This window comes from Anomaloglossus baeobatrachus, chromosome 2, assembly GCF_048569485.1.
Source record: "Anomaloglossus baeobatrachus isolate aAnoBae1 chromosome 2, aAnoBae1.hap1, whole genome shotgun sequence".
NCBI lineage: Eukaryota > Metazoa > Chordata > Amphibia > Anura > Aromobatidae > Anomaloglossus > Anomaloglossus baeobatrachus.
This window is the reverse complement of record NC_134354.1, coordinates 640,372,744-640,395,608: the sequence shown is the minus strand read 5'-3', so window position 1 is coordinate 640,395,608 and position 22,865 is coordinate 640,372,744. Positions and strand designations below refer to the sequence as shown.

The 22,865-nt window shown below is 50.0% G+C and overlaps 1 protein-coding gene across 1 annotated transcript in view; it reads left to right on the top strand.

The window, feature by feature from the left end:
* KMT2D (lysine methyltransferase 2D) overlaps positions 1-22,865 on the top strand; it is a 385,659-nt gene that overhangs the window by 333,051 nt on the left and 29,743 nt on the right. The window contains exons 46-52 of the mRNA XM_075333879.1: positions 554-579; positions 1,552-1,592; positions 1,661-1,821; positions 11,520-11,650; positions 12,091-12,376; positions 12,507-12,580; positions 12,777-12,885. Coding sequence (XP_075189994.1) covers positions 554-579; positions 1,552-1,592; positions 1,661-1,821; positions 11,520-11,650; positions 12,091-12,376; positions 12,507-12,580; positions 12,777-12,885 — 828 coding nt within the window. The remainder of the gene's footprint in view (positions 1-553; positions 580-1,551; positions 1,593-1,660; positions 1,822-11,519; positions 11,651-12,090; positions 12,377-12,506; positions 12,581-12,776; positions 12,886-22,865) is intronic.

The window sequence follows — 22,865 nt, the reverse complement described above, 5'->3', positions numbered from 1 at the left end:
AAAAATAAGACACGGTCTTATGCTTTATTTAGCCCTAAAAGAAGTGCTAGGACTTATTTTTGGGTAGGGCTTATTCTTGGAGAAACACAGTTAGGTGTAAGCTTACCCCCATAAAAAAAAAAAAACAGGTCCTCCTGTGATCTTCAGGGGGTGCTCCCAGCAGGTATGCTCCACGCAGTCTTCCCCTGCTTCTGTCCAACACACTCCCACACATCAGATCGCACACACTGCACACAGATTGCTTCCTGGCAGCAGGAAAGATGGGACACAGTGCGGTGGAACGCATGGAGGACTTGGCGGTGGATCCCATCCATGCATTCCATCGCAGGTCCTCTATGCGTTCCACCACACTATGTCCCAGGTTCCCCTGCAGGCCAGAAACAATCTGTACCATCGGATGTAGTGAGTGAGTGTGTGATCCACTACAGGTTCTCCCGTTCGGCGTCTGGGGAGTATGATCGTAGGGTCTTCTGTCTTCCCTCTTTTGTGGGTGTATGCTTTCTATAATGAAGTGTCCTGCAGTATTCTGTAACTTTTTTTTTTTTTTTTTTAGCTGCATGGACATTTCATCATTGAACCGTAAATAGGGCTTATTTTCGAGGTATGGCTTATATTTGAGCCTTACACCGAAAATGCAGAAAATTCTTGCTAGGGATTATTTTTGGAAAATCAGTGTAGTTATACTGGTTTCTGGCGAGGCTGAGTCTTACCAAATAGATTTGTAATACAGCTTTCACACATGTTTTTATCAGCAGTACACAACAGCAAAACCTGGCCAAATCCAGACTTCTGAGTATGGACCATGATATCTGGACCGGCTTTGTGTCTTCTGACCCAGACTCGACAACCTAATAGGAATTTCTAATAAGCTTAAAATGTTTCAATAATAGTCCAAAAGAAGACAAAACTAACACAAAAGCGTTCCATTATTTAGCACAATATGACCACACAAAAAAACACAAAAAAACATGGAGCATACAGCAAGGTTAAAAACAGAGTACACAGACCAAAGAAATGTCAACTATATCCAAGGTGACTGAGTAATTGAGTAGAAGTAAATGAGGAACAAATGTTAACATGTATAAATAATTATATCACAACATAGAATAACTGGATAATTACTTAATATATAACTTTAACAATAATGCCCATAAAAATTAGAGACGAAAATATGGCTGCATAATAATAATAATAATAATAATAATAAACCACTGATTTGAAAAGTATATAAAGTGACAAGCGCCATAAATATACTAAGTATTCAAAGTGGAACAAGCTAACAGAGTTGCATAATACGGCATGCTCCCCGTCACCAACATAACAGAGTTGCATAATACGGCATGCTCCCCGTCACCAACACGTGTTTCGCTATGTTGCTTTGTCATTGGGTCAGTTTGTGCCTTATGTCTGGATGGCCTTTTCTCTCCTGACCCAGACTTTGCCTAACTAGGAATTAATTAGACTATTGAGCTTTGGTCAGGAGACCCTCATCTAGTCCGGACATTATGGTGTTTTATGGATGTTTTAATTCTGCCTTATTCCGGCATTCAGTTCAGAAGAAAAGCTGTCCTGGTTAGTCTCTGAAGACTGCAGTGCATCATGTCCTGTTTCTATGTATTTTGTGTAGCGCATTGACAATTATAATATGAAAATTAATAAGAATTTTATTTTCGATCTACCTCAGCTCTCTGGAATCGCATTGCAGAGCCTGTTGCACGCATGAGGAGAGAAACTGGAATGCTTCGCCTATTCCCAGAGTATCTGAAAGGGGAAGAGATGTTTGGCCTGACACTGCATGCGGTGCTGCGCATCGCTGAATCTGTAAGTTATATTAAGGAGTGATGAGGAAAACTGTTTGTTCCACCGTGGTCCAGTCTGATATTCTGTGGGAGCCCGAACAGAACAGAACAAACTTCATTGACCATCACTCTGATGCATCCTGGGCGCTTGTTGGGATTATCAGGCCCCTGAAATTCACAAGAGGCACGGAGGGTACTGGAATTTGAGCCCTAGCCGAGGAAGTTTGTACTGGCCTCGTCTGGCTGCCACAGAATAATGGACCAGGGTAGTGTGAATCATTCCTAATGACTAATGTTAAGATATCTTCTTTTATGGTGGGGGGTTACTTTTATATATACATTGTACACCTATACTATTGTTTTTCCAAAAATAAGACCCTGCCTTATACTTTTCTTGCCGTGTCCCCCCCCCCCCCCTCCCCAAAAAAAAAAAGTGCTAGGTATTATTTTTGGAGTAGGTCTTATTCTTATAGAAACATGCTTGGGCGTAAGTTTCCCCTCCAAAAAATGCAGACCCCCCCCTTCCCCTCCCCAGGAAACTCATACTTACCAAGGCCTGGACATCTGTGTGGCTCCCAGGTCCTCCTGTGACCTCCGGTGGGCGCTTCCAGCAGGTATGCTGCATGCCGTCCTCCCCTGCTTCTGGCTGACACTCAGTCTCACACAGACACACTCACACACATCATACACACAACACACACACACACACACACACACACTCACACTCACACTCTCTCTCTCTCTCTCTCTCTCTCTCTCTCTCTCTCTCTCTCTCTCTCTCTCTCTCTCTCAAACACACACACACACACACACACACACACTCTCATCACATCCAGCGGTACAGAATCCCTCAGGGAACAATGGGAGGAAGGCACAGGTCCTAGCGAGAAGAAATCTGTCGCTGGATGTGGTGAGTGTATGATCTGATGTGTGATTGTGTGTGATCGGATGTGTGTGGTTAGGTGTGTGATCAGGTGTGTGTGATCCACTGCAGGTCCTCCCGTTCAGCGTCTGGTGAGTGTGATTGCGGGGTCTTTTGTCTTCTGTCTTCTCTCTTTTAGGGGTGTCTGTTTTAACGGAGTGTCCTGCAGTATTATTTAACTCTTTTTACCTGCATGGACACTTCATTATTGAACTGCAACTAGGTCTTATTTTCAGAGTAGGGCTTATATTTAAGCCTTGCTCTGAAAATGCTGAAAATCCCTGCTAGAGCTTTTTTTTGGGGGAGGTCTTATTTTTGTAAAAACATTGTACTTCACCCATTTTTCTACCTTTTGCGCTATCTACATCTGTTACCCATTCACAGCCCTCTTAGTCTTGTAAGGTTTTACCCATTCACAGCCCTCTTAGTCTTGTCAGGTTTTACCCATTCACAGCCCTCTTAGTCTTGTCAGGTTTTACCCATTCGCAGCCCTCTTAGTCTTGTCAGGTTTTACCCATTCACAGCCCTCTTAGTCTTGTCAGGTTTTCTATGCCAGTAATCTAACCATTACTACTGTTTGTTTTTTTCAAACTTCGCATTAATTCTTTACTCAATTAACAATGTAAATGAACAAAAGAGATATCTTAATTCAATATTTGGTGTGACCATCCTCTTCATTCAAAACCAATTCCACTAGATACACTTACACACAGATTTTAAAGGAATTCAGCATGGAGGTCACTCCAAATATCTTGGAGAACTAACCACAGATCTTATGTGGATGTAGCTTGTGCACATCCTTCAGTCTCTCAGTGTAATCCCACACAGACTTGGTGTTAAGATCCGGGATTTGTGAGGGCCAAATTGTCACTTCCAGGTCTCCTTGCTCTTTACGCTGAAGATGGTTCTTAATGACATTGGCTGTATGTTCAGGGTCATTGGTTCTAAATTTATTTTGCAGCAAGACAATCTGATGCCTTCCTGTTGATGTTACATGAAGGATAAGTATCTTCCTGTATGTCTCAGCATTGAGAACAACTATAATTTTGATCAAATCCTTCACTCCTTTTGTTGAAATTAAGCTCCAAATGTAAACAGAACTCCACTATGCTTGACTGTTCCTTCCGAAATTCATTATTATACTGCTCTCCAGTCATTTGGTTAACAAACTGTCTTCTTGTTTCAGCCAACATTTCACATTTTCATTAATCAGTACAGAGAACCTGCTCCTATTTTATGGCTCCTCAGTTCCTATGTTTTCATGTATAGTTGTGTAGCTTGGCCTTGTTTAGAAGTTGAAGGTATGACTTTTTGGCCTCAATTCCATTTAGAAAGACCACTTTTGGCCAGACGTTTCTGAGCTAATGGCTGGATATCTTACGATTTCAAAGGGGAGTAAGCATGATGTTTTCCATCTGCTCCACTAAGGCGGGCTTTACACGCTGCGACATCGCTAGCAATTGCTAGTGATGTCGAGCACGATAGCACCCGCCCCCGTTGTACATGCGATATCTGGTGCCTGCTGCCGTAGCGAACATCACTACGGCAGCTTCACACGCACATACCTGGTCGGCGACGTCGCTGTGACCGCCGAACAATCCCTCCTTCAAGGGGGAGGTGCGTTCGGCGTCACAGCAACGTCACCGCGACGTCACTAAGTGGCTGGCCAATGGAAGTGGAGGGGCGGAGATGAACGGGACATAACATCCCGCCCACCTCCTTCCTTCCGCAGTGCCGATGGACGCAGGTAAGGAGATGTTTGTCGTTCCTGCGGTTTCACGCACAGCAATGTGTGGTGCTGCCGGAACGACAAACAACATCGTATCTGCAGCAGGAGCGACATTATGTAAATGAACAACGTGACACAGATCGGCGGGGTTTTTTTTACGCTTTTGCGCTCGTTCATCGTCGCACCTAGGATTTACACATTGCGATGTCGCTACCGGCGCCGGATGTGCGTCACTAACGACGTGACCTTGACGATGTATCGGTAGCGATGTCGCAACGTATAAAGCCCGCCTAAGTTTCCTTGACCGACCATTGCACCTACGACCACTGTGACATATTGAAATTAAATATTTCTTTGTCGCTCCATTGGGAGACCCAGCCAATTGGGTGTATAGCTACTGCCTCCGGAGGCCACACAAAGTATTACACTTTAAAAAGTGTAACCCCTCCCCTCTGCCTATACACCCTCCCGTGCATCACGGGCCCATCAGTTTTATGCTTTGTGTTGAAGGAGGCACACATGCACTCATGCTCCCATTTTAGTGAGCAGCAGCTGTTGATTGTATCGGATGGAAGAAAAGAGGGCCCCTAACAGGGCTCCCGGCATGCTCCCTTCTCACCCCACTGAGTCGGCGGTGTTGTTAAGGTTGAGGTACCCATTGCGGGTACAGAGGCTGGAGCCACATGCCGTTTTCCTTCCCCATCCCTTAGGGGCTCTGGGAGAAGTGGGATCCTAACCGGTCATCCAGGCACTGGGACCGGGCTCCCTCCGCAGCCCCTGTGGGATTCTGACGGACAGGAGACTGAGTATCATCAGGGACAGGACCCTGCATCTACAGGTACTCTGTGTCCCCTTTGGGGACGGTGCATGGAGCACTTTAGCCTCAGACGCTGCAGCGGCTGCGGTGTTTGGTATGAGACCGGGACTACCGCGCCGACCGCGCCTGCTTGCCGGCCGCAGTTTTAACTTTAGCCCCCGGCTTTTGCGGCCTAGTGCCTTAAACTCCCGCCCCCGGGCCTGCCAGTCAGGGGTAAGGGCGGGACGGTCGGCGTGACGCCGACAATGAGGGCTGGAGCACGCTTAGGTGTCCTCCTCCCCCCTCACTAATCACCCTGGGGCACCAGATTCCCGCACTTATTTAGACACGCCCACGGCTCCCTCCTCCCCTGTGAACGCAGACAGCCATGTTTTAAGCACATTCTGCTGGTGGAGGACTTCTGGCTGCAGCTCTGGGAGACCCGAGGCAGGGAATCTGGTGGCCACACACCGCTTGAGCGGTCGGTAAGCCACACCGGTCTCCGGTGCTGGTCCCCCTTGGGTGCCGAACTGTGTGTATATATATATATATATATATATATATATATATATATATATATATATATATATATATATATATATATATATATATATATATATACCATATATATATATATACTATATTTGTATACTTTTTCTCGGTTCGACTGTACTGTTAGCTTGTGGCTATATACCCTCAGTGATCACGCTCCTGGGAGACAACAGCATGTCGTTCACAAGGAGCAAGGGTGCCAAGACACAGGGTTATTTTGCAACCTGTACCTCTTGTGCGGCTATGCTACCTGCAGGTTCCACCTACCCTTACTGTGAGCAATGCTCGGCCCCTGTGGCACTCGCTCAGCCGGAGCCTGGGGCACTGGGGGGACCCTCGGCCCAGGTAGAACCGCCGGCTTCCTCTGTCCAGGTGACAGGGACAGAGTTTGCAGTTTTAGCTGAGAAACTCTCTGAGTCACTTTCACCATCCATGGCTCAGTCTATGGACAAATGGTCTGCTAAGATACTAGAGGCTTTGCAGTCCAGACTGGCCCTTACACAGGCCCCGGGCCCTGCGGGATCGCCCCCGGGCCCCTCTCGGTCTGCGACGAAGCATGCTCCTGGGGTGGCCTCCAGTTATTACGTGGAGGACTCCAGCACGGACCACAGTCCCAGACCGGCTAAGCGGGCTCGCTTAGAATCTTCCCCGACTTCATCACGCTGTTCGGGGTCTCAGCTTGAGGACTCTCTGGAGGATGAGGCGGAGGTCGCAGCCCAGGACTCTGACCCTGACGTTGCTCTCAATCTTGATACACCTGAAGGGGACGCCATAGGAAATGACCTTATAGCGTCCATCAACCAGGTGCTAGATCTTTCCCCTCCAACTCCACTTGTAGAGGAGTCAGCTTCACAGCAGGAGAAGCACCAGTTTAGGTTTCCCAAACGTACTCGGAGTGCTTTCTTCGATCACTCTAACTTCAGAGATGCTGTCCAGAAGCACAGGGCTTTTCCGGACAAGCGCTTTACTAAACGCCTTAATGACACACGTTACCCCCTTCCCCTCTGACGTAGTTAAGGGTTGGGCTCAATGTCCCAAGGTGGATCCTCCAGTCTCTAGACTGGCGGCTAGATCCGTAGTAGCAGTGGCTGACTGTTCATCGCTCAAGGATGCCACGGACAGGCAGATAGAGCTCCTAATGAAATCCATCTATGAAGCCATAGGCGCGTCCTTTGCCCCAGCCTTTGCAGCGGTGTGGGCACTCCAGGCTATCTCAGCGTCTTTGACTTCTCAGGCGTCGGTGTTTTCCTCCTACGCCATGAATGCTGTCCTGGACTCGGCTAGCCGTACAGCGGTAGCATCCGCCAATTCGGTGGCAGTCCGCAGGGCCATGTGGCTACGCGAATGGAAGGCAGACTCTGCTTCCAAGAAGTTCTTGACCAGTTTGCCTTTTTCTGGCGACCGATTGTTTGGCGAGCAATTGGATGAAATTATTAAGCAATCCAAGGGAAAGGACTCGTCCTTACCCCAGCCCAAACCAAAGAGACCTCAGCAACGAAAAATTCAAGCGAGGTTTCGGTCCTTTCGGCCCTCAGCCAGATCCCAATTATCCTCCTCATCCAACAGGCCACAGAAGAGCCAGAGGAACTCTTCTGCATGGCGGTCTAAGTCACGTCCTCCAAAGACCGCCGGAGGCACCGTCTCCAAGGCGGCCTCCTCATGACTTTCGGCCTCCCCAAACCGCATCCTCGGTCGGTGGCAGGCTCTCCCGCTTTTGCGACGCCTGGTGGCCACATGTCCAAGACCGATGGGTGAGAGACGTTCTGTCTCACGGTTACAGGATAGAGTTCAGCTCTCGTCCTCCGACTCGTTTTTTCAGAACATCTCCGCCCCCCGAGCGAACCGTTGCACTTTTTCAGGCGGTGGACACCCTGAAGACAGAAGGAGTTGTGATCCCCGTTCCCCTTCAGGAACGTGGTCGCGGTTTTTACTCCAACCTGTTCGTGGTGCCAAAAAAGGACGGTTCATTCCGTCCCGTTTTGGACCTCAAATTGCTCAACAGACATGTGAGAACCAGGCGGTTTCGCATGGAATCCCTCCGCTCTGTCATCGCTTCGATGTCCCAAGGAGACTTCCTTGCATCAATCGACATCAGGGATGCCTATCTCCATGTGCCGATCGCACCAGAGCATCAACGCTTCCTGCGTTTCGCCATGGGGGACGACCACCTTCAGTTTGTGGCACTGCCTTTCGGCCTGGCGACAGCCCCACGGGTCTTCACTAAGGTCATGGCAGCCGTTGTGGCAGTCCTACACTCTCAGGGCCACTCGGTGATCCCGTACTTAGACGATCTCCTAGTCAAGGCACCCTCCAGGGTGGCATGTCAACACAGTCTGACCGTTGCTCTGGAGACTCTCCAGAGGTTTGGGTGGATCATCAATTTCCCAAAGTCAAAATTGACTCCGACCCAATCACTAACGTACCTCGGGATGGAGTTTCATACTCTATCAGCGAAAGTCAAGCTTCCGCTGGACAAACAGCGTTCGCTGCAAACAGGGGTGCAATCTCTCCTTCGGGCCCAGTCACACCCTTGAGGCGCCTCATGCACTTCCTGGGGAAGATGGTGGCAGCAATGGAGGCAGTTCCCTTTGCGCAGTTTCATCTGCGTCCACTCCAATGGGACATTCTCCGCAAATGGGACAGGAGGTCGACGTCCCTAGACAGGAACGTCTCTTTCTCTGGCAGCCAAGACTTCTCTTCAGTGGTGGCTTCTTCCCACGTCTCTGTCGAAGGGAAAATCTTTCCTGCCCCCATCCTGGGCTGTGGTCACGACGGACGCGAGTCTGTCAGGGTGGGGAGCGGTTTTTCTCCACCACAAGGCTCAGGGAACCTGGACTCCGACAGAGTCCTCCCTTCAGATCAATGTTCTGGAGATAAGGGCAGTGTATCTAGCCCTAAAAGCGTTCCATCGGTGGCTGGAGGGCAGGCAGATCCGCATACAGTCGGACAACGTCACGGCGGTCGCGTACATCAACCACCAGGGCGGCACTCGCAGTCGTCAAGCCTTCCAAGAAGTTCGGCGGATTCTGCTGTGGGCGGAGGCCACAGCCTCCACCATCTCCGCGGTTCACATCCCGGGCGTAGAAAACTGGGAAGCAGACTTTCTCAGTCGCCAGGGCATGGACGCAGGGGAATGGTCTCTTCACCAGGATGTGTTTCAAGAGATCTGTTGCCGCTGGGGAACGCCGGACGTCGATCTCATGGCGTCTCGGCACAACAACAAGGTCCCGGCATTCATGGCACGGTCTCAGGATCACAGAGCTCTGGCGGCGGACGCCTTAGTTCAGGATTGGTCGCAGTTTCGACTGCCTTATTTATTTCCTCCTCTGGCAATGCTGCCCAGAGTGTTGCGCAAGATCAGGTCCGACTGCCGCCGCGCCATCCTCGTCGCTCCAAACTGGCCGAGGAGGTCGTGGTACCCGGACCTGTGGCACCTCACGGTGGGTCAACCGTGGGTGCTCCCAGACCGACCAGACTTGCTGTCCCAAGGGCCTTTTTTCCATCTGAATTCTGCGGCCCTCAACCTGACTGTGTGGCCATTGAGTCCTGGCTCCTAGCGTCCTCAGGGTTATCTCAAGAAGTCATTGCCACTATGAGACAGGCCAGGAAACCAACGTCCGCCAAGATCTATCACAGGACTTGGAGGATCTTCTTAGCCTGGTGCTCTGATAAGGGTTTTACCCCCTGGCCGTTTGCCTTACCCACTTTTCTTTCCTTCCTTCAATCCGGAATGGACAAGGGTTTGTCTCTCGGCTCTCTTAAGGGACAGGTATCGGCGCTTTCCGTGTTTTTTCAAAAGCGTCTACCTAGGCTTCCGCAGGTCCGCACGTTCCTGCAGGGAGTTTGCCACATAGTCCCACCTTACAAGCGGCCACTGGAACCCTGGGATCTCAACGGGGTTCTCCGGGCTCTTCAGAAACCACCTTTGAGCCGCTGCGGGATGTCTCTCTATCACGTCTTTCGCAGAAGGTGGCATTTCTTGTGGCAGTTACATCACTCCGAAGAGTGTCAGAGCTTGCAGCGCTGTCATGCAAAGCCCCCTTCCTGGTATTTCACCAGGATAAGGTGGTTCTACGTCCGGTCCCGGACTTTCTCCCTAAGGTGGTGTCCCCTTTTCATCTCAATCAGGATATCTCCTTACCTTCATTTTGCCCGCATCCAATTCACCAATGTGAAAAGGATTTGCATTTGTTAGATCTAGTGAGAGCACTCCGGATCTACGTGTCTCGCACGGCGCCCCTGCGCCATTCAGATGCGCTCTTTGTCCTTGTCGCTGGCCAGCGTAAAGGGTCGCAGGCGTCCAAGTCAACCTTGGCTCGGTGGATCAAGGAACCGATTCTTGAAGCCTACCGTTCTTCTGGGCTTCCGGTTCCTTCAGGGCTGAAGGCCCATTCTACCAGAGCCGTGGGTGCGTCCTGGGCATTGCGGCACCAGGCTACGGCTCAGCAGGTGTGTCAGGCGGCTACCTGGTCTAGTCTGCACACTTTCACGAAACACTATCAGGTGCATACCTATGCTTCGGCGGATGCCAGTCTAGGTAGGCGAGTCCTTCAGGCGGCGGTTGCCCACCTGTAGGAGGGGGCCGTTGTCGGCTCTCTTTATCGGGGTATTCCTTTACCCACCCAGGGACTGCATTTGGACGTCCCAATTGTCTGGGTCTCCCAATGGAGCGACAAAGAAGAAGGGAATTTTGTTTACTTACCGTAAATTCCTTTTCTTCTAGCTCCTATTGGGAGACCCAGCACCCGCCCCTGTTCCCTTCGGGCTGTTGTTCTTTTGTGTACACATGTTGTTCATGTTGAAATTGTTCTTTTGGTTCATGGTTTCAGTTCTCCGAACATCCTTCGGATTGAATTTACCTTAGACCAATTTATAAGTTTCCTCCTTCCTGCTTTGGCACCAAAACTGATGGGCCCGTGATGCACGGGAGGGTGTATAGGCAGAGGGGAGGGGTTACACTTTTTAAAGTGTAATACTTTGTGTGGCCTCCGGAGGCAGTAGCTATACACCCAATTGGCTGGGTCTCCCAATAGGAGCTAGAAGAAAAGGAATTTACGGTAAGTAAACAAAATTCCCTTCTTCTGATCCTTCTATCTATTAACTTTTGCTGTTCAGCTGAGAATTAAAATGCTTTGGGCTCATTCATACTGACCTAAGGTAATAATACATTGCTAGAGAACTTTCCTTGACAACAGACCTCAACAATGCTTCTTTCAAAAGCGTTTAAACAGCAAATCTTGAATACCCAGTTCCCTTTTAAATCTTTGGCTGCTGAGATACCTTGTTGATGCAGTATAACTACCTTGCATTTCAATACTGTGTTCAGTCTGGCCATGGTCTGACCTATGACATGAAAGTGTTTTCGACAACTACACTTTTGTAGTACAGTTTGGCTGTCCTTCGCCCATTTTTAATCCTTTTACATAGCTGTTTCAGATAATGGCTAGATTTCCCTCGTCATGAAAATGATGGTAATGATCACCGGTTTGGTATAATTGGTTACTCATTCACCTCACAATAAGCCTACAAAATCCTTCACTTACTGCAAGTGTACCTAGAAAAACGGATGCTGATTTTAAGGGAAAGTGTGGTTGCACCAAATATTGATTTTTATTCTGTTTTGTCCAGAAGGGGGACTAACACTGCAGTGTGTCCTGCATCAGTTGTGTGCGACTGGATGGTTTGTTTTTTTACCCAACCATTGATTTGTATTTTTTCTAGTTACCTGGAGTAGAGAATTGTCAGAACTATCTCTTCCGGTATGGTCGACATCCTTTAATGGAGCTGCCGCTCATGATCAATCCAACTGGCTGTGCCAGGTCTGAGCCCAAGATCATGACCCACTATAAACGGTAGGTTTTCTAATACAGGGTTGAGATCACAGCTGTAATTCCAGTTCAATAGTACAAATTGCGTTTGTACAGTTATCTGGTTTGAAAGAACTTTCCTGGATTTTTTATAAGTTTGCAATATTATAAAATAATTAGTTACCCCTCTGGTGGTCCCTGCAGTCCTGCTGCTGTCACATATTTTGGTCACTGATCTCAGAAGTGACGACTGCATATATTGCTCCCAAAAGGTAAACATCTTTGTATCTATCAGCATGTGATTTATGCAGGACCAGTCTAGAGACTTAATTCTTGAGTAACCGCTTTTTCTTTTTTTATTTATTTATTTTTTTATTACATTTTATTTACTGAAAATACTTAAGGAAAATGTATAGACACTGCCTTTTAAATTGCTGCATTCACTCTTTTTGGGGGTGGAATATTAATGACTTTATTTCTTGCAGGCCTCACACTCTTAATAGCACTAGTATGTCCAAAGCCTATCAGAGCACCTTTACAGGGGAGACTAATACACCTTACAGTAAGCAGTTTGTGCACTCAAAGTCCTCCCAGTACCGTAGGCTGAAGACAGAATGGAAGAACAATGTATATCTAGCTCGTTCCCGAATACAGGGACTAGGGCTATATGCTGCCAAAGATCTGGAGAAGCACACCATGGTGATAGAATACATTGGCACGATCATAAGAAATGAAGTTGCAAACCGTCGAGAGAAAATCTATGAAGAGCAGGTGCGTAAGTGCAGAATATATCTTGGTTGTTACTCAATGCCCATGTGCGCTCTAATTTTATAAAAGTTTGCTTTTTTTTTTATTTTAACCTTACTAATTTATGATATTAAAAAAAATTCTGTTTTCACAGAACCGGGGAATCTACATGTTCCGAATTAATAACGAGCATGTAATTGATGCCACTTTGACTGGTGGCCCCGCTAGGTGAGTGCAACCTGTATTTTGGCAGAAAATACCTATTGAAATGTAGATGTTCATTTATGTTGGTGGATTTTCTTTCACCACATTTTGTATGGCTGGCATTGCCAAGTCTCTCATTTCTCCTGTTTTAGGAAAACAAATTCACATTATATTTGAACTTTGTAAATGATTGTATTTTAACTATTGCCCAATATTACAGGTACATCAACCATTCCTGTGCCCCTAACTGCGTTGCTGAAGTAGTCACGTTTGACAAAGAAGACAAAATCATCATCATCTCTAGTCGTAGGATACCAAAAGGAGAGGAGGTAGGAGTTTTGACAGTTCACACGCTATATGCTTCTAATTTCCCAACCGTTGCCTTTTGCAGGATCTAGTGTCGCTCTTCTGAGTGACATCCCTGCTGTTCAGACTTTACCGCTCATTCTATGCATAAGACAGAAGTCTCTTCTGACGCTTCATAGACTTAGTTGTAAAAGCCACTTCTGGCTCACACAGAGCGCAGTGTGACCCGGAGAGTCTGACGATCAGTGATGTCACTGAGAAGAGGAGCAGACCGGCGTTATAGCCTGAAGAAGGCGTCGGTAGGTGCGTAAAACAAAAACCACTTGACTGCCAAGAATGGTACAATTGTAACAAGCTATGGGACTGTACATTCAGCTCCTAATTTTAAAAGCGGTTTTCAACTCTAAAAAGAAGGCTTTGGCTACAGGTTGAAATGTTACATGACAGCATAAATGTTGGACACACATGTTTTTGTCATGCACATGTTCAATCTATCTGCCACTTGTTGTAACGCAATTATTTTAGAGCTGTGGTTTTGGTGTAAACAAAATAGCCAAGTTCAATGTTACATGCGACTAAGTGTATTAAACTCTGTCACAATAGGAAATTACCACATCCAATTTTATGTGTCTCTGCACTTTCAGCGTCAAGCGATAAATGTCACCATGTAGCCCTAGTCTTACTGTTTGTGCACACGTTGCGTACTGTCCCTGCAGCGATTTGAACAGCACACGTGCGCTTCAAATCGCTGCAGAAAGACTCCGTAATGAAAAAAAAAAAAGCCGATTTCATGAGCTCTGAGTGCAGCCCCTCCCATAGACAGAGCGGGGGCTGCATGCAGAGCGCAGGAAAGAAGTGACATGTCACTACTTAGAACGCACGCTTCGGGCAGCAGCCGAAGCGCTGCGCTTTAATACGCCATGTGTGCATGGCTCCTGCATAATCTTCATAGATTATGCTGGGGACGCAGGACGCATGCAGTTACGCTGTGGTGCAGATCGCAGCGTAACTGCATACAAATACGCAACGTGCGCACATAGCCTCAGACTTAACAGGCCCAGTTTGGTGTAAAATAAATAATTTTTATAGATGGAGACCGTATATCTTTTCATAGGTCAACAGTGAAGATATGACACCTTGATACAATATAAAGTAGTCAGTGTGCAGCTTGTATAACTGTAAATTTAGTGTGGCATCTAAATAACTCAACACTCAGCCATTAATGTCTAAATCGCTGGCAACAAAAGTGAAAATAGTCAAATTGTGCTTGATGTGTCAATATTTTGTAAGGCCACTATTATTTTCAAGCACTGCATTAACTACCTTGGGCATGGAGTTCACTACAGCTTCACAGGAGCCACTGGAATCCTCTTCCCTCCTCCAGGATGACATCACGGAGCTGGTGGATGTTAGAGATTTTGTGCTCCTTCACTGTCCATTTGAGGATGCCCCACAGATGCTCAATAGGGTTTAGGTTTGGAGACCTGCTTGGCCAGTCCAGCACCTTTTACCCTCAGTTTCCTTAGCAAGGTAGTGGTCAGACTGGAGGTGTTTGGGGTCATTATGTTGGAATACGAAGGGATGGGCCAATGCTCTACTTCAGTATGTCACTGTACATGTTGGCATTCATGGTTCTCTCAATTAACTGGACTCATTTTTGTTGCCAGCAGTTTAGACAGTAATAGCTGTGTTTTATTTAGGGGGCACACCATATTTCTTTATCGTTCCTATGGGAGACCCAGACCATGGGTGTATAGCTACTGCCTCCGGAGGACACACAAAGTACTACACTCAAACGTGTAGCTCCTTCCTCCTAGCATATACACCCCCTGCTAGCCAGTCCTAGCCAGTTCAATGCTTTGTGTTTCAGGAGGTCACACACACATGCATTCTCTGATTTTTGATTTTTTTGCAAAGATTTGGAAGAAAAGCGGGTCCAGTCTGGACTCCCGGCATGTCCCTTCTCACCCCACTGTGTCGGCGGTGCTGTTAAGGTTGATTTTCCAAGGCTGGAGCCTTCTCATGCCGCGCTCCTTCACCATCCCTTGGCGCTCTGGCTTGAAGTGGGAGCCATCTCGGTTCTCACTGCTTTGCAGGAGACCGGTCTCCATCCGCAGCCCTGTTCAGGATCCTGTCTGACGGAGCGATCACCCCCCAGGGACCTGGCACCTGCGTCTCCAAGCTAAGTACTGAGACGTTATTACCACAGAAAGTGGTCTTTCCAGGGGTCCTTTATACTTTACTTTTTGGGGAGAGTGTGTTTTATGTTTGTGTTAACATTTCCGGCCGGTTCTCCAGTTTTCACTGGAGAACCGCGCCGATGGTGCCTGCACGCCGGCCGCTTGTTTAAATCTAGGCCCCGGCTTCGCCTGAGGCCTAGTTTCGGTTTCCACTGCCTCTGCATGTCAGTCATGCAGAGTGACAGTGTGGCTCCGCCCAGCGGCTGTGCAGCACAGGGAACGGACACTCCTCACTGAGGAAGGATTCCCTCCCCTGTCTGCCTCGTTTGCCGCTCTCAGAGTAGGCCCCGCCCCCTCTCCTCGCTCCGGTCGCCATTTTCTCAGCGTTCTCTGTGCCTGCATAGGCAGAGATTCCACATTGTGACAAGTGGGGGCCTGGGCTGAGGGACTGGAGGGCACAGAAATGTAGGTTAAATCGATCGGAGGCAGAAGCCTGGCAGCCACAACCTCCGGTTTGTGCAGCTGCTTATTTCTTCAGCGCTCTATTGGGAGACCCAGACGATTGGGGTATAGCTACTGCCCTCCGGAGGCCACACAAAGCACTACACTAAAAAGTGCAAGGCCCCTCCCCTTCTGGCTATACCCCCCCGTGGTATCACGGGTTCTCCAGTTTTCAAGCTTTGTGCGAAGGAGGTCAGACATCCACGCATGGCTCCACAGATTTTAGTCAGCAGTAGCTGCTGACTATTTCGGATGGAAGAAAAGAGGGCCCATATAGGGCCCCCAGCATGCTCCCTTCTCACCCGTGGATGGTGTTGTAAGGTTGAGGTACCTATTGCTGGTACAGGGGCTGGAGCCCCACATGCTGTTTTCCTTCCACATCCCTTTGTAGGGCTCTGTGGAAGTGGGATCCTGCCGGCCTCTAAGCTCTGACGCCGGGCTCCATCCACAGACCCATAGCACCTGATGGATACGGAGCAGGAGTACAATCAGGGACAAGGCCCTGCATCATACAGGTACTCTGTGTCCCCGGCAGGCACAGACACACTCCGGGCTGGCTGGGTGTTGTAGTGCGCCGGGGACCGTAACGATTGAGTTGGTGTTCCTGCAGTTTACTGGGGGACTTTTGTGTTGTGGGAACGCAGCGCCGACCCCCACTGGACCGGCGGCGCTGCTGTGACTTGTAGTGCGCCGGGGACACGCCGACCGCGCTTTTACGGCGGCGGCGTTTATAAATCCAGTCCCCGGCTTTTGCGGCCTAGCTCCGCTTCGTTCCCGCCCCCACCCTGTCAATCAGGGTAGGGGAGAGACGCTGTTTCGCAGCAGCGACGAGGGCTGGAGCCTGATTTACATGCTCCAGCCCTCTCACTAGGCACAGAGGGAAGCAGGCTTCCCGCTCTTAGTCAGGAACGCCCAGGGCCCACCCCCCCTCCTCTCCCAGGACGCCGGCAGCCATTACATGCAGTCTGGCTAGAGGAAGGACGCAAGGCTCTGGGAGACCTGGACTAGGGGGCTTTTGGAGACCACACACCCGCTCTTAAGCGGGCGGTAAGCGGCTTTTCAGCTGGCCCCTCTAGTGCCTCAGTGTGCATTGGTGTACTGTGTCACCAGATATATATATTTATTTATTTCTTGCACTGTGAGGTCGCTTCCTGGCTGGATACCCCAGATCGCTCTGAGGAGGCAGCAACATGTCATCCACAAAACGCAAGGCTGCCAAGGCTAGGGCTGTGTACACTGCGTGTGCTGCATGTGGGGCTGCTCTACCAGCAGGTTCCAAAGACCCCCATTGTGTGCAATGCTCAGATCCGGTGCTGCTTCGCCAGCCGGAGTCCGGAGGGGTAGTGACCCAGGCTGAGACGCTTGTAAGTCCTGCCCCGGTGTCAGGGACAGACTTTGCAGTTTTTGCTGATGGAATGTCTGTGACTATGGCAAAAATCCTTGAAACTTTGCAATCCATGACTGGGGCTCAGTCTATGGACACGGCGAGGTCTCTGTCCTCTAATCCCCCTCAGTTGGAATTAATCCAGACTGCAAGGGGGTCCCCGGCTTCCCAGGCTGAGTATTATGACTCAGATGATAGCCCCAGCCACCCTAAGCGAGCTCGCTGGGAAAGACCCTCAACGTCATCACACTGCTCAGGGTCTCAGCGCAATCAGTCGCCCTGTGATGCGTCTGAAGAGAGTGATCAGGAGTCTTATCCTGGAACCCCTCTCAATCTGGATACCCCGGATGGGGACGCCATGGTAAACGAGCTTATCTCAGCCATCAATAGACTGTTGGATATTTCTCCCCCAGCTCCTTCTGCAGAGGAGGCAGCTGCAGAGCAGGAGAAGTTTCGTTTCCTCTATCCCAAGCGTAAATTGAGTGCTTTCTTGGATCACTCTGACTTCAGAGAGTCAATCCAGAAACACGACGCTCATCCAGAAAGGCGTTTCTCTAAACGTTCTAAGGATACACGTTTTCCTTTCCCCCCTGATGTGGTCAAGCGCTGGACCCAGTGTCCAAAAGTAGACCCCCCGATTTCCAAACTTGCAGCTAGATCCATAGTTGCAGTGGAGGATGGCGCTTCACTTAAGGATGCCGATGACAGACAGATGGACCTTTGGTTAAAATCTGTCTATGAAGCTATCGGCGCGTCGTTTGCTCCAGCATTCGCAGCCGTATGGGCACTCCAAGCTATTTCAGCTGGTTTAGCAAAAGTGGATGCTATCATACATCCAGCGGTGCCGCAAGTGGCGTCCCTTACCTCGCAGATGTCTGCGTTTGCGTCTTACGCTATCAATGCGGTCCTAGAATCTACCAGCCGCACCTCAATGGCGTCCGCCAATTCGGTAGTTTTGCGCAGAGCCTTGTGGTTAAAGGACTGGAAAGCAGATGCTGGTTCCAAAAAATGTTTAACCAGCTTGCCTTTATCTAGAGATAGACTGTTTGGCGAGCCATTGGCTGACATCATTAAACAGTCCAAGGGTAAAGACTCTGCCTTGCCCCAGCCCAGATCAAGCAAACCTCAGCAGAAAAAATGGCAGCAGAGGTTTCAGTCCTTTCGAGGTTCGGGCAAGACACAATTCTCCTCGTCCAAAGGGACTCAGAGGACGCAAAGAGTCTCAGATTCCTGGCGGGCTCACGCACGCCCCAAGAAAGCAAATGGAGGAACCGCTTCCAAAGCGGCTACCTCATGACTTCCAGCCCCCCCCCTCCGCATCTCCGGTCGGGGGCAGGCTCTCCCGCTTTTCCGACATTTGGATGTCACAGGTCAAAGACCGGTGGGTGACAAACATTTTGTCTCGCGGGTACAGAATCGAGTTCAGTTCTCGTCCTCCAGCTCGGTTCTTCAGAACCTCCCCACATCCAGACCGAGCAGATGCCCTGCTGCAGGCGGTGGACTCCCTAAGAGCGGAAGGAGTAGTGGTTCCTGTACCGCCTCAGGAACAAGGGCGAGGGTTTTACTCTAATCTCTTTGTGGTTCCAAAAAAGGACGGCTCGTTCCGTCCTGTTCTGGATCTAAAGCTGCTCAACAAACATGTGCACGCCAGACGGTTCCGGATGGAAACCCTCCGCTCTGTCGTTGCCTCAATGTCTCAAGGAGACTTCCTTGCCTCAATAGACATCAAAGATGCTTATCTCCACGTGCCAATTGCTACAGAACATCAACGTTTTTCTACGTTTTGTGATAGGAAACGACCATCTTCAGTTCGTAGCTCTGCCATTCGGTCTGGCGACAGCCCCCCGGGTCTTCACCAAGGTCATGGCGGCGGTGGTAGCAGTCTTGCACTCTCAGGGACACTCGGTGATCCCTTACCTAGACGATCTACTTGTCAAGGCACCCTCTCAAGAGGCATGCCAACTCAGTCTACATGCTACGCTGGAGACTCTACAGACGTTCGGATGGATCATCAACTTTCCAAAGTCGAATCTGTCACCGTCACAGTCGCTAACGTATCTTGGCATGGAGTTTCATACTCGAGCAGCGAGAGTGAAGCTTCCGCTGAACAAGCAGCGGTCCCTACAGACAGGGGTGCAATCCCTCCTTCAAGGCCAGTCGCACCCCTTACGGCGCCTCATGCACTTCCTCGGGAAGATGGTGGCAGCCATGGAAGCAGTTCCCTTTGCGCAGTTTCATCTGCGCCCACTTCAATGGGACATTCTCCGCCAATGGGACGGGAAGTCAACGTCCCTGGACAGGAAAGTCTCTCTTTCCCAGACGGCCAAGGACTCTCTACAATGGTGGCTCCTTCCCACCTCATTGTCTCAGGGAAGATCCTTCCTGCCCCCATCCTGGGCAGTGGTCACGACAGATGCGAGTCTGTCAGGGTGGGGAGCAGTGTTTCTCCACCACAGGGCCCAGGGGACGTGGACTCCGCAGGAGTCCACCCTTCAGATCAATGTTCTGGAAATCAGGGCAGTGTATCTTGCCCTACTGGCCTTCCAACAGTGGCTGGAAGGAAAGCAGATCCGAATCCAGTCGGACAACTCCACAGCGGTGGCATACATCAACCACCAAGGAGGGACGCGCAGTCGGCAAGCATTCCAAGAAGTCCGGCGCATTCTAATGTGGGTGGAGGACACAGCATCCACCATATCCGCGGTTCACATCCCAGGCGTAGAAAATTGGGAAGCAGACTTCCTCAGTCGCCAGGGCATGGACGCAGGGGAGTGGTCCCTTCACCCGGACGTGTTTCAGGAAATCTGTCGCCGATGGGGAGTGCCGGACGTCGACCTAATGGCGTCCCGGCACAACAACAAGGTCCCGGCATTCATGGCGAGGTCGCGCGATCAAAGAGCTCTGGCGGCAGACGCATTAGTTCAAGATTGGTCGCAGTTCCGGCTCCCATACGTCTTCCCACCTCTGGCACTCTTGCCCAGAGTGTTACGCAAGATCAGATCCGATTGCAGCCGCGTCATACTCGTCGCCCCAGACTGGCCGAGGAGATCGTGGTATCCGGATCTGTGGCATCTCACGGTCGGTCGACCGTGGTCACTGCCAGACCGACCAGACTTACTGTCCCAAGGGCCGTTTTTCCATCAGAATTCTGCGGCCCTGAACCTGACTGTGTGGCCATTGAGTCCTGGATCCTAGCGTCCGCAGGATTATCTCAAGGAGTCGTAGCCACAATGAGACAAGCTAGGAAGTCAACGTCTGCTAAGATCTACCACAGAACGTGGAAGATTTTCTTATCCTGGTGCTCTGCACAGAGAGTATCCCCTTGGCCATTTGCATTGCCCACCTTTCTTTCCTTCCTGCAATCGGGGTTGGAAAAGGGCTTGTCGCTCAGCTCCCTTAAAGGGCAAGTCTCGGCACTATCTGTGTTTTTTCAGAAGCGTCTAGCACGTCTTCCTAAGGTGCGCACGTTCCTACAGGGGGTCTGTCATATTGTGCCCCCGTACAAGCGGCCGTTAGATCCATGGGATCTGAACAGAGTACTAGTTGCTCTGCAAAAGCCGCCCTTCGAGCCTCTAAAGGACGTTTCCTTTTCTCGCCTGTCACAGAAAGTGGCGTTTCTTGTTGCGATCACATCGCTTCGGCGAGTGTCTGAGCTGGCAGCTCTGTCATCCAAGGCTCCCTTCCTGGTGTTCCACCAGGACAAGGTAGTGCTGCGCCCCATTCCGGAGTTTCTCCCTAAGGTCGTATCCTCGTTTCATCTTAATCAGGATATATCCTTGCCTTCTTTTTGTCCTCAGCCGGTTCACCGGTATGAGAAAGACTTACGTTTGCTAGATCTGGTGAGAGCACTCAGAATCTATATTTCTCGCACGGCGCCTATCCGCCGTTCAGATGCATTTTTTGTCCTTGTCGCTGGCCAGCGCAAGGGGTCGCAGGCTTCTAAAGCCACCCTGGCTCGATGGATTAAAGAACCAATTCTGGAAGCCTACCGTTCTGCTGGGCTTCCGGTTCCTTCAGGGCTGAAAGCCCACTCAACCAGAGCTGTGGGTGCGTCCTGGGCATTACGACACCAGGCTTCGGCTCAACAGGTGTGCCAGGCAGCTACCTGGTCGAGTCTGCACATTTTCACCAAACATTATCAGGTGCATACCTATGCTTCGGCGGATGCCAGCTTAGGTAGAAGAGTCCTGCAGGCGGCAGTGACATCCCCGTAGGGGAGGGCTGTTTTGCAGCTCTAACATGAGGTATCTCTTTACCCACCCAGGGACAGCTTTTGGACGTCCCAATCGTCTGGGTCTCCCAATAGAGCGCTGAAGAAGAAGGGAATTTTGTTACTTACCGTAAATTCCTTTTCTTCTAGCTCTTATTGGGAGACCCAGCACCCGCCCTGTTGTCCTTCGGGATTTTTTTGTTGTTTGCGGGTACACATGTTGTTCATGTTGAACGGTTTTTCAGTTCTCCGACGTTATTCGGAGTTAATTTGTTTAAACCAGTTATTGGCTTCCTCCTTCTTGCTTTGGCACTAAAACTGGAGAACCCGTGATACCACGGGGGGGTATAGCCAGAAGGGGAGGGGCCTTGCACTTTTTAGTGTAGTGCTTTGTGTGGCCTCCGGAGGGCAGTAGCTATACCCCAATCGTCTGGGTCTCCCAATAAGAGCTAGAAGAAAAGGAATTTACGGTAAGTAACAAAATTCCCTTCTTTACTGTTTATATACTCTGCTGGGGGCCATTCTGGACAGAGCCCCCACCTCTGCAGCATGTCTCACATCAGAGCAAGGCTGCAAGGCTGTTTTTAATATGCACTGCATGTAGTCTCGTACGGCCTGTACCGAGCACATAAACACAGTGGTCCCTCAGCTTGGAGGCTCAGCACTGGTCCCTCCAGCTGCGCCGGCTTAGGTCGCTGACCCCCGGTTTGGGTAGAATCCGCTCTTTCCAGGGGACGGCTGTCCCGGACTCTGCTGAGCATGCATTAGCCCCCTTCTCAGGGCGTTTTCTGCTAAAAGCCACAGCTCGCTCAGCAAAGCTCACAGAGGACTCTCCTTCTGGTCTCAGACCCCGTCCTCCTAACATGGAGACGCAGGGTCCCCTGTCCTCCCCGTCCCGCAGCTCTGATTACGAGCTGACCCACTGGACGAGGAGGATGTCTCTACCAGGGGCTCGGACGCTACTTCATGTACATTGATCTGTCCGAAGGTGACGCAGATGCTAATGATTGGATTGCGTCCATTATACTTGTACTGGACCTCATCCGCCTGTATCAGAGGAGCATTCCCCGCTGGCAGAAAGGCATCAGTATACCTTAAACAGAACAAGGAGCGTGTTCCTTAACCACTCCAGTTTTCAGCCCACTGTGTCCAGGCCCACAGCCTGTCCTGTCAGACCCCAAAGCGGGGTTCTGATGATTGTTTCCCCCTCCCACCAGAGGTGGTCAAGGAGTGAGCTCATTCGCCAAGGGTGGTCCCTCCGGTGTCTAGACTTTCAGCCCGGATAGTTGTATCAGTGGCTGATGGCACCTCTATAAGGATCCCACTGTACATTAATTTTGTACTGGGCCTCAATCCGCCGGAGTCACCTTGCCTAAGAGAACAAAAAGTGTGTTCCTTAACCACTCCAGTTTTCTGGCCACTGTGACCAAGCCCAGAGTCTGCTCTGACAGACGCTTCCCATGAAGCGTGGTTCTGATGACTGTTTTCCCCTTTCACCAGTGGTGGTCTAGGAGTGAGCTCATTCACCAAAGGTGGCTCAGCCCGGACCGTTATATCAGTGGCTGATGGCTCCTCACTTAAGGTTTTGCTGTCCGCCAGGTTGTCCTTCTGGCCAAATCTGTATGGGGGCGGCAGGAGCTTCGTTCTCCTCAGCTTTACAGAAGTGCGGGCTTTCGTAGCCTTCTCTGCTTCTCTAGAGGAGCAAACATGTAATTAGCAACATGCATC